General features: G+C 31.9%; 1 protein-coding gene across 1 annotated transcript in view; it reads right to left on the bottom strand.

Annotated features, from left to right (window-relative positions):
* Positions 1-13,269, bottom strand: part of LOC143227929 (hemicentin-1-like) — a 246,350-nt gene that overhangs the window by 93,079 nt on the left and 140,002 nt on the right. Inside the window, 4 exon segments of the mRNA XM_076459284.1 lie at positions 2,798-3,067; positions 5,967-6,245; positions 8,295-8,573; positions 8,682-8,960. Of these exon segments, the coding sequence (XP_076315399.1) occupies positions 2,798-3,067; positions 5,967-6,245; positions 8,295-8,573; positions 8,682-8,960 (1,107 nt within the window).

The following is a 13,269-nucleotide window of genomic DNA, read 5'->3' on the forward strand; positions in this document are numbered from 1 at the left end:
ACAAAGGATTTTACTCTTTATTACACCACATATCATCTATAATAAACAAACATACTATAGTGAAATGTCTAACAGGTTTTTTTACTCTTTATTACACCACATATCATCTATAATGAACAAACATACTATAGTGAAATGTGTAACAGAAGGTTCTTTTACTCTTTATTACACCACATATCATCTATAATAAACAAGCATACTATAGTGAATTGTGTAACAGAAGGTTCTTTTACTCTTTATTACACCAAATATCATCTATAATAAACAAACATACTGTAGCGAAATGTGTAACAGAAGGTTCTTTTACTCTTTATTACACCACATATCATCTATAATAAAGAAACATACTATAGTGAAATGTGTAACAAAGGATTTTTACTCTTTATTACACCACATATCATCTATAATAAACAAACATACTATAGTGAAATGTGTAACAAAGGATTTTTACTCTTTATTACACCACATATCATCTATAATAAACAAACATACTATAGTGAAATGTGTAACAGAAGGTTCTTTTACTCTTTATTACACCACATATCATCTATAATAAACAAACATACTATAGTGAAATGTGTAACAAAGGATTTTTACTCTTTATTACACCACATATCATCTATAATAAACAAACATACTATAGTGAAATGTGTAACAGAAGGTTATTTTACTCTTTATTACACCACATATCATCTATAATAAACAAACATACTATAGTGAAATGTGTAACAAAGGATTTTTACTCTTTATTACACCACATATCATCTATAATAAACAAACATACTATAGTGAATTGTGTAACAGAAGGTTCTTTTACTCTTTATTACACCACATATCATCTATAATAAACAAGCATACTATAGTGAATTGTGTAACAGAAGGTTCTTTTACTCTTTATTACACCAAATATCATCTATAATAAACAAGCATACTATAGTGAATTGTGTAACAGAAGGTTCTTTTACTCTTTATTACACCAAATATCATCTATAATAAACAAACATACTGTAGTGAAATGTGTAACAGAAGGTTCTTTTACTCTTTATTACACCAAATATCATCTATAATAAACAAACATACTGTAGTGAAATGTGTAACAGAAGGTTCTTTTACTCTTTATTACACCACATATCATCTATAATAAAGAAACATACTGTAGTGAAATGTCTTATAGAAGGTTTTTACTCTTTATTACACCACATATCATCTATAATAAACAAACATACTGTAGTGAAATGTGTAACAGAAGGTTGTTTTACTCTTTATTACACTACATATCATCTATAATAAACAAACATACTGTAGTGAAATGTGTAACAGAAGGTTCTTTTACTCTTTATTACACCACATATCATCTATAATAAACAAACATACTATAGTGAAATGTGTAAAAGAAGGTTCTTTTACTCTTTATTACACCACATATCATCTATAATAAACAAACATACTGTAGTGAAATGTGTAACAGAAGGTTCTTTCACTGTTTATTACACCACATATCATCTATAATAAACAAACATACTGTAGTGAAATGTCTTATAGAAGGTTTTTCCTTTTTATTACACCACATATCATCTATAATAAACAAACATACTGTAGTGAAATGTGTAACAGAAGGTTTTTTTGCTCTTTATTACACCACATATCATCTATAATGAACAAACATACTATAGTGAAATGTGTAACAGAAGGTTCTTTCATTCTTTATTACACCACATATCATCTATAATAAACAAACATACTATAGTGAAATGTGTAACAGAAGGTTCTTTCATTCTTTATTACACCACATATAATCTATAATAAACAAACATACTATAGTGAAATGTGTAACAGAAGGTTCTTTCATTCTTTATTACACCACATATAATCTATAATAAACAAACATACTATAGTGAAATGTGTAACAGAAGGTTCTTTCATTCTTTATTACACCACATATCATCTATAATAAACAAACATACTATAGTGAAATGTGTAACAGAAGGTTCTTTCATTCTTTATTACACCACATATAATCTATAATAAACAAACATACTATAGTGAAATGTGTAACAGAAGGATGTTTTACTCTTTATTACACCACATATCATCTATAATAAACAAACATACTGTAGTGAAATGTCTAACAGAAGGTTCTTTCATTCTTTATTACACCACATATAATCTATAATAAACAAACATACTATAGTGAAATGTGTAACAGAAGGTTGTTTTACTCTTTATTACACCACATATCATCTATAATAAACAAACATACTGTAGTGAAATGTGTAACAGAAGGTTGTTTTAGTGCTTATCACATCAAGTGTTGAAGGAGTTTTTAAATATCTTCATTACATCTTCTATATGATTGGCAGCCAGTTGTGGAATAGCCCGTTTTTCTGACGTTTCTACAGTTATTTCGTGTCTTGATAGTTTACATAATCACAGAATAGAAGAACTTTCTGTTAAAACTGTGTTATGTAACCCACCTACAAAAGATGAAACCCACCTACAAAAGATCAATACCATTCACACATATAACTGAACACCTTTGAAGTGAATTATAACAACATGAATAGGGCTTTATCCTGTAGTCACTTATTATAACATAGAACCCAGACTTCGTCTCTACTACACAAATGTTATGAATCACTGACTGCACTTACCCCACACATTATAACATAGAACCCAGACTTCGTCTCTACTAGACAAACGTTATGAATCACTGACTGCACTTACCCCACACATTATAACATAGAACCCAGACTTCGTCTCTACTAGACAAACGTTATGAATCACTGACTGCACTTACCCCACACAGAAACATTGAAGTGTTTGTCAACTGCCCCTGCCGGGTTGGCAGCTACACAGAAATAAAATCCCGAATGATACAGTTGACTACGGTAGATGTGAAGTTTCTGTTTACTCACATAAATATTGTCACTATTATGAACCGGTTCACCATCTTTAAACCAACTAATTTCTGGAGGTGGCACTCCTCTTGCTGGACAGTCTAATCTTACAGGCCGGTTAACAATCACAGGTACGTGTAGAAGAGAATCATCCAATAAAGTGGGTGGAACTAGAAGATTTTACAGGAGTGACATCAGGACACAAAATCATCATCAGGAGAAAAGAATATGTAAATAAAATATCAAAGCACTGAATAAAATTTATAAAAATTCCAGGTCAGAAAGTAATAGGCAATAGAACATGTCCATTCAAACTAATTGTCTTATTGATTAAGGATAACTGAAAGAGTTCTTACCAAAACGATTCTTATGGAAGTATTTGAGTGATAGGATGTTTTTGGTAACATACCTTCTAGAAAGAATGTTTAAAGACACAATAAAATATTTCCAGATCTTTGTTCTGAAGGCTTCCCGTTATATTCATTTGATCTTATCGACTGGAAGTTTAGCTGGTAACTTTATTGAAGCCATAAACTTCTGCAAAAGCTAAAATCACTTTGGTATAACTAGTTTACACTCTATTCTATCCAATTATATTAAAATGTTGCTCATTTCTAGAGTTATTAACTGTGATATGTAAGGGTTGGGAACTAAGGCTGCAGTAATAAAATCATTGAAAGAAATGGAAAATCGTAACAAACAAGACATGGATAATAATATATTTTTTAGAAAATATACACCCACATTTTAGAAAATGAACAAAAATTCTGAAAACTGTTGTTAATTGGTTGATGACCAGCAAGATTCCTTAAAATTTAACAGAAATGTTTGTTTTCTTTCATTTTCCTATATTTGCACTAAATAAATGTTATTAAATGATAAAATATGTTTGACTTCAAAACTGTGTTAGAATTATTACTTTAAAGTTAGACACATAGGAGTATATTCTAAACCTGAAAGATGCCCCTAGTCATGACGAGGCAGAAGCCATATCATAATGGTTTTACTTTCACAAATCAAAATAATTTTTATTGTTATTATTGTTTCCAACGTACTTTAACACATAATATACAGTAAAAACAACAAAATAAGAAAATGTAATTTAATATTAATAATGACATTAGTACATTTGACATAATTTAGGAAAGTTATATTTTCAGTCTGTGAAAAGTTATAATTTTCCTTTTTTGATAATGCACGTATTTCCTATAGACATTTTCTCCCACTCACAAGATTAGTTATTTTTATTCATTGCTGCCACTGTATGTAAACTTTTTTATTTATGCATGCCATAAGCTACCCCCCCTCAAGTGATTCCAACATGTCTCTCGTATAAATCATCATGTGTCACCTATCTACCAATAGTAGCACAGTACACTCACGTGACTTACCTTGTGTGCCTCTACCAAACTATCAATGAAGTCTGGCAGAAAACAAAAGCACAAGAGGTGTGCTGGAAAGAAGAATTGGAAATATAAGCAGAGGGAAGCACCTATCAGAAATACATTTTCAGTATAGGAAAATTATAACTTCTCTCATGGTACTTCTTTCTGTTTACAAGATTAACTAGAATCTTGAATTGATTAGGAGAAGAAAATATACAGGAAGGAGAAACATATAAAACAAGAAAAGAGATGCAAACAAAGGAAATGTGAGGAAATAAAAGATTAAATGAATGTCCTAAGTTGAAATGGTAGGCAGTCAGGGAGAACAAATGATCTGGGAGGAATGTCTGGACCACAAACTCTGCAGTTTTAGAGAAAAAATGTGCAAAGACAATATAAAACGTCCATACTGGGAAAGGAGACTACATAATGGAAATGAAGAACCAAACATTTGAAATCTGGTGGTGTAAAAAGACTATCAAGATCTCAGTGTTAGAATCTACAGGAGGAATTGTGGTCAAGAACCAGTGAAAGAGGCCAAACTTTTGAATGCTAACTCTCCTGAAGAATAAACACCAATAAAAATCCAAGCCAGGTCACGTGCACTACTCTTAGGCTTAACAATAAAAGAGGCCAAACTTTTGAATGTTAACTGTTCTGAAGAATAAACACTAATAAAAATCCAAGCCAGGTCGCTTGCACTACTCTTAGGCTTAACAATAAAAGAGGCCAAACTTTTGAATGTTAACTCTTCTGAAGAATAAACACAAATAAAAATCCAAGCCAGGTCGCTTGCACTACTCATAGGCTTAACATGCCTAAAATGGTAACATCATCTTTGGAATGTGACTGGAATAAGTTGGCAAGTTTCAAACTGCAAAAAATCTTCAAGTTAAAATAAATAAAGGCCACTTTGTGAGTATACTAAATATGAGTGTGAAACAGTATACAGGGTGGCCCGTAAGTTTCTACCAATCCATATATCTTATGTATCCAGTGTATTTGTGTGCTGTCCCTCATTCTCGCTGCATAATATTATGCGACGCCATGTTCTGTGAGACATTTTCCTCAACAAAGCAGGGGTTATTGTTCCAAATGCTGTGGTAACAGCCCTTCTACTCATCATTAGTATTATTGAATATAACATAACAACAAATGGATGGGTAGGGACTTATGGGCCACCCTGTAGAATGACAAAGAAATGTCCAAATACAAGCACTGTCAAACTTCAAAATGATAGTTCAGTAGAGGCTTATAAAAGGAGACACATGTCACATGAGTGTATTATACTCTTATTGGTGGAGAAGTGAGGCATGATGCTTTACATGGCAGACATGTTGGAATCACTTGATTCCCATAGGGGGCACTGAAGGCTTGTGGCATGCTTAAATAAAAATTCACATTTAGGGGCAGCAATGAGTAAAAATTGCTGATCTTGTAAGCAGAGAAGTGTAGAGTATTGGAATTCAAGTTACGTTTAATGCAAATGGTAACCTTGTAACACATCTTTTGACTAAGGTTGTGTAACATTCTTCTTTATTTAAAAGTGTAAAACAATTTCTGCTCTTCACTTCTACTATTTCATTAGGTGTAATTACTGATATCATAATTAAATTAAAGTCTTATTCCATACAAAAAGAGGAAATTACAAAAAACATCTTTTGTCCAAGTTTAGTCAACATACTCAAGACATTTAATTTGAAACCCTCCTCTGTGGTTCCTGCCTCATTGGTAGCGATGCAGGTGTACTCTGCTGTATCAGTTTCTAGTGGTGAATCAAGCAATAACACATGGCCTTTCTCTAGAAACTGGATGTGCTGAGATGGCTGAATAAGATGTCCATTCTTCAGCCATGTCACTTCAGGTGGAGGATGTCCAGTTACAGTACATGTGATTCTAACAGGTTTTCCTATTATGGTCTCCACTTCCTTGTCAGTGCTGCTTTTTTCTATTCCTGGAGGAACTGAAACAAAAATAGAATCCCCCTTGCTCTATTAGCCTTTGTCACTATTTTACGTCAACAAGGTTTATCAATGAGGAAATTGTAACAAAAATATAATCTCTTTGACTTAAAAGTTTCAGCACTACTTTAATAAATTAGGGTTTTCTTAATGTTTTCAGTATTTTTGTGAACCTAGTTAAGAAATTAAAAAAAAAACAAAATTTTTATACACTGCATAATTTTACCAAATACTAAAATTAGGCCCACTGCTGTTACAGCAGTAAGTCTACAGATTTACAACACTAAAATCAGGGGTTTGATTCCTCTTGGTGGACTCAGCAGATAGCCCAACTTAGACATACATGCATTCTTCACGGGGAAATAATTTGAACATTTTATTTATAACTTCTTGGCTACAAAAAATACTTACTTTTAAACATTTTCTAAGAAAACATATTTCTTAAAGTACAATGTTGAACATACAAAACTGCTTAGCATAACAGTTATTGCTTATTTCATTTAGTGATTATTTAGTTTTCAAAACAAAAGTGTTAATTATTTTAAAAGTAATAATTGTGACAAGTTTCCTAACATAACTCATTAGAGTTGTATGCTGTGTATGCAGTTTGTACTAGGTTTTAATAATATTTTTGGTCTCACCTTTCTAAACGTTTTTTGTTCTGTGTAATATTGTTGTCACTAGAGAGCTAGTTAGTTCTAGATTTTTCTGTTGTGTTATAAATACGTGCAGATACACAGAGGTAGTTAGAGGTATAAATTGAGTGGCTGGCAGCTTAGTTGTGATGGGTATTTACTAAACAAGTTTGTAAAGAAGTCAAGTCAGAAAAGATAGTGAAAGTAAAGTTAGAATTAGTGATTGTTAGTTTAACTTTAACGAGCAAAATTTAGAGTGAGTTTCACAGTGGTGTAATATTGGAGATAAAAGAAAACAACTGCCCTGTCAAAGGGTGTCTTAAACATAATTGAACCCACCTGTGTGGACTTTGATTGAAAGGAAACAATTATTTAAAGTTTTGGATACAACTGTGGTAACCCATGGAGTAATGTAAGTGAATTTATTGTTAGTGAAAAAGAGATGGCAGAAAATAATACATCTTGTCAGTTGAACCTGTGTGCACTTTGACAAGTTGAGTTGAACTGTGTGCACTTTGACAAGTTGAGTTGAACCTGTGTGCACTTTGACAAGTTGAGTTGAACCTGCATGCACTTTGACAAGTTGAGTTGAACCTGTGTGCACTTTGACAAGTTGAGTTGAACTGTGTGCACTTTGACAAGTTGAGTTGAACCTGTGTGCACTTTGACAAGTTGAGTTGAACTGTGTGCACTTTGACAAGTTGAGTTGAACTAACCTGTGTACACTTTGACAAGTTGAGTTGAACTAACCTGTGTGCATTTTGACAAATTTTTGAAGACATGTTTGATTTGTTTTGAATATATTGTACAGATTGGACATGTATTTCCAAGGGGAACAGAAGTTGTTCACATGTCAAATTATTATAAATGCTCAACCTCTCTTTATCTATTATTACTCACAATGAATGATAACAATGAGATAAGTTAAAGATACCAAATCTAAGTATGTTACATAATGTTACAAACAGAGAAATTATTCAACCTAATATCATATGATGAGCATCCACCAGGACACCACAAGTTGTACAATAACAAATGATGAGTTTATCAAACACATCCAGTTTGTTTACCTAACATATCCAGTTTATCAAACACATGCAGTTTGTTTACCTAACATATCCAGTTTATCAAACACATCCAATATGTTTACTTAACATATCCAGTTTGTTTACTTAACATATCCAGTTTGTTTACTTAACATATCCAGTTTATCAAACACATCCAGTTTGTTTACTTAACATATCCAGTTTGTTTACTTAACATATCCAGTTTATCAAACACATCCAGTTTGTTTACTTAACATATCCAGTTTATCAAACACATCCAGTTTGTTTACCTAACATATCCAGTTTATCAAACACATCCAGTTTGTTTACCTAACATATCCAGTTTATCAAACATATCCAATATGTTTACCTAACACATCCAGTCTCACTTCCTCTTCAGCAATGCCAGCATCATTTCTAGCAACACAAGAATACGTGGCATTGCCTTGTACTCTCATTATTTCCAGCAACTGGCCTTGACTGGACACTCTGTATGCTCCTGAGTTTGCAGCACTCAAAGGCTGACCATTCTTTAACCATGTAATTTCTGGTGTTGGGGAGCCACGTGCTTCACAGAAGATCTTTGCTGTCTGGTTAATAACAACTTGTGATGATCCCTCTATGCCAACTTTGTCAATAACAGGAGGAACTGGAAATAAAGACAGACTTCCACTTGATTAACTCATGTATTATTTAACAGTTCTACATTACTGTCATAAAGCAATAAACTGAACACAGATTAATAATCAAAACATACCCATTACACTCAGCCTCATCTCCACTTCACTGTCTCCAGCATCATTAACGGCCATGCACGTGTAGCTTCCAGCATCTCTTACACTGACTCGGGATAAAGTCAGCTTCGTTCCATCAGCAGAGAGATGAACCCCAGGGCCTGGCAGAACCATTTGAGAGTCTTTGTACCAGATCATCCGTGGGGTGGGGTTTCCTGACACGGGGCACTCTAGAACAATATTATCATTCTGCACAGCAATGTGGTTAGGGTCTGCGGCTGATACATTGATGGATGGTGGTACTGTGAAACATTAATTTATTACTTACACTAGAGGCAAAATAACTGAACATTAGGAACAACAGAGTTCACAAAATCTTATACACACACACACATATATATATATATTCAAATCTTATACACACATACATATATATATATTCAAATCTTACACACACATACATATATATATATTCAAATCTTACACACACATATATATATATTCAAATCTTATAAACATACACATACACATATATATATTCAAATCTTATACACATATATATATTCAAATCTTATACACATATATATATTCAAATCTAAAACACATATATATATTCAAATCTTATACACATATATATATTCAAATCTTATACACATATATATATTCAAATCTTATACACATATATATATTCAAACCTTATAAACACACACATATATATATATATATTCAAATCTTATACACACACACATATATATATATATTCAAATCTTATAAACATATATATATATTCAAATCTTATACACACACACATATATATATATATTCAAATCTTATACACACACACATATATATATATATATTCAAATCTTATAAACATATATATATATTCAAATCTTATAAACATACACACACATATATATATATATTCAAATCTTATACATACACACATATATATATTCAAATCTTATACATACACACATATATATATATTCAAATCTTATACATACATACATATATATATATTCAAATCTTATACATACACACATATATATTCAAATCTTATACATACACACATATATATATATATATATTCAAATCTTATACATACACACAAATATATATATATATTCAAATCTTATACATAAATATATATATCTATTCATACATTACAAAAAAATCAATTTGTACACCAGAAACTTTCAAAAAATAAAACTTGGTATTTCAAATAAAGGGTTACAATGTTGCTAGTTTGTTTCAAGTATTTAAAAACATTCTATTTTATTTGTCCACCTTTAACAAATCCTAACATATATAATGTACTGTTTGCTAACAGACAGTAAATGTAATTAGCAAGAAATAAACAACTGAAAACTGTAAGATATGTGGAAATTTTAAGATCACCTATGGTAGTAGTGTTCGAATGTCCTTCCATTTACCCAGCCAATTCTAAGTGAAATACTAGTGCAATAAGAGTAAACCGTTTATAATAACTATGAAACCCACCAATACAGTCCTTAATATAGTCATCCAGCCTCAATCCATCATAGGTTACTCTCAATTATTGTTTAATAATGAGCTGTTAAACTCACCAATACAGTTCTTAATATAGTCATCCTGCCTCAATCCATCATAGGTTACTCTCAATTATTGTTTAATAATGAGCTGTAAAACTCACCAATAGAGTCCTTAATATAGTCATCCAGCCTCAATCCATCATAAATTACTCTCAATTATTGTTTAATAATGAGCTGTGAAACTCACCAATACAGTCCTTTATATAGTCATCCAGCCTCAATCCATCATAAATTACTCTCAATTATTGTTTAATAATGAGCTGTGAAACTCCACCAATACAGTTCTTAATATAGTCATCCAGCCTCAATCTATCATAGGTTACTCTCAATTATTGTTTAATAATGAGCTGTGAAACTCACCAATACAGTTCTTAATATAGTCATCCAGCCTCAATCCATCATAGGTTAGTCTCAATTATTGTTTAATAATAAGCTATGAAATTCACCAATACAGTCCTTAATATAGTCATCCAGCCTCAATCCATCATAGGTTACTCTCAATTATTGTTTAATAATGAGCTGTTAAACTCACCAATACAGTTCTTAAGTCATCCAGCCTCAATCTATCATAGGTTACTCTCAATTATTGTTTAATAATGAGCTGTTAAACTCACCAATACAGTTCTTAATATAGTCATCCAGCCTCAATCCATCATAGGTTACTCTCAATTATTGTTTAATAATAAGCTATGAAACTCACCAATACAGTTCTTAATATAGTCATCCAGCCTCAATCCATCATAGGTTACTCTCAATTATTGTTCAATAATGAGCTGTTAAACTCACCAATACAGTTCTTAATATAGTCATCCAGCCTCAATCCATCATAGGTTACTCTCAATTATTGTTTAATAATGAGCTGTAAAACTCACCAATAGAGTCCTTAATATAGTCATCCAGCCTCAATCCATCATAAATTACTCTCAATTATTGTTTAATAATGAGCTGTGAAACTCACCAATACAGTCCTTAATATAGTCATCCAGCCTCAATCCATCATAAATTACTCTCAATTATTGTTTAATAATGAGCTGTGAAACTCCACCAATACAGTTCTTAATATAGTCATCCAGCCTCAATCCATCATAGGTTACTCTCAATTATTGTTTAATAATGAGCTGAGAAACTCACCAATACAGTTCTTAATATAGTCATCCAGCCTCAATCTATCATAGGTTACTCTCAATTATTGTTTAATAATGAGCTGTGAAATTCACCAATACAGTTCTTAATATAGTCATCCAGCCTCAATCCATCATAGGTTACTCTCAATTATTGTTTAATAATGAGCTGTTAAACTCACCAATACAGTACTTATAGTCATCCAGCCTCAATCCATCATAGGTTACTCTCAATTATTGTTTAATAATGAGCTGTGAAACTCACCAATACAGTTCTTAATATAGTCATCCAGCCTCAATCCATCATAGGTTACTCTCAATTATTGTTTAATAATGAGCTGTGAAACTCACCAATACAGTTCTTAATATAGTCATCCAGCCTCAATCCATCATAGGTTACTCTCAATTATTGTTTAATAATGAGCTGTTAAACTCACCAATACAGTTCTTAAGTCATCCAGCCTCAATCCATCATAGGTTACTCTCAATTATTGTTTAATAATGAGCTGTGAAACTCACCAATACAGTTCTTAATATAGTCATCCAGCCTCAATCCATCATAGGTTACTCTCAATTATTGTTTAATAATGAGCTGTGAAACTCACCAATACAGTTCTTAATATAGTCATCCAGCCTCAATCCATCATAGGTTACTCTCAATTATTGTTTAATAATGAGCTGTGAAACTCACCAATACAGTCCTTAATATAGTCATCCAGCCTCAATCCATCATAGGTTACTCTCAATTATTGTTTAATAATGAGCTGTTAAACTCACCAATACAGTTCTTAATATAGTCATCCAGCCTCAATCCATCATAGGTTACTCTCAATTATTGTTTAATAATGAGCTGTGAAACTCACCAATACAGTTCTTAATATAGTCATCCAGCCTCAATCCATCATAGGTTACTCTCAATTATTGTTTAATAATGAGCTGTGAAACTCACCAATACAGTTCTTAATATAGTCATCCAGCCTCAATCCATCATAGGTTACTCTCAATTATTGTTTAATAATGAGCTGTGAAACTCACCAATACAGTTCTTAATATAGTCATCCAGCCTCAATCCATCATAGGTTACTCTCAATTATTGTTTAATAATGAGCTGTGAAACTCACCAATACAGTTCTTAATATAGTCATCCAGCCTCAATCCATCATAGGTTACTCTCAATTATTGTTTAATAATGAGCTGTGAAACTCACCAATACAGTTCTTAATATAGTCATCCAGCCTCAATCCATCATAGGTTACTCTCAATTATTGTTTAATAATGAGCTGTGAAACTCACCAATACAGTTCTTAATATAGTCATCCAGCCTCAATCCATCATAGGTTACTCTCAATTATTGTTTAATAATGAGCTGTGAAACTCACCAATACAGTTCTTAATATAGTCATCCAGCCTCAATCCATCATAGGTTACTCTCAATTATTGTTTAATAATGAGCTGTGAAACTCACCAATACAGTTCTTAATATAGTCATCCAGCCTCAATCCATCATAGGTTACTCTCAATTATTGTTTAATAATGAGCTGTGAAACTCACCAATACAGTTCTTAATATAGTCATCCAGCCTCAATCCATCATAGGTTACTCTCAATTATTGTTTAATAATGAGCTGTGAAACTCACCAATAAACTCACCAATACAGTTCTTAATATAGTCATCCAGCCTCAATCCATCATAGGTTACTCTCAATTATTGTTTAATAATGAGCTGTGAAACTCACCAATACAGTTCTTAATATAGTCATCCAGCCTCAATCCATCATAGGTTACTCTCAATTATTGTTTAATAATGAGCTGTGAAACTCACCAATACAGTTCTTAATATAGTCATCCAGCCTCAATCCATCATAGGTTACTCTCAATTATTGTTTAATAATGAGCTGTGAAACTCACCAATACAGT

The sequence above is a fragment of the Tachypleus tridentatus genome, chromosome 10, assembly GCF_004210375.1.
Source record: "Tachypleus tridentatus isolate NWPU-2018 chromosome 10, ASM421037v1, whole genome shotgun sequence".
In the NCBI taxonomy this organism is placed as follows: Eukaryota; Metazoa; Arthropoda; class Merostomata; order Xiphosura; family Limulidae; genus Tachypleus; species Tachypleus tridentatus.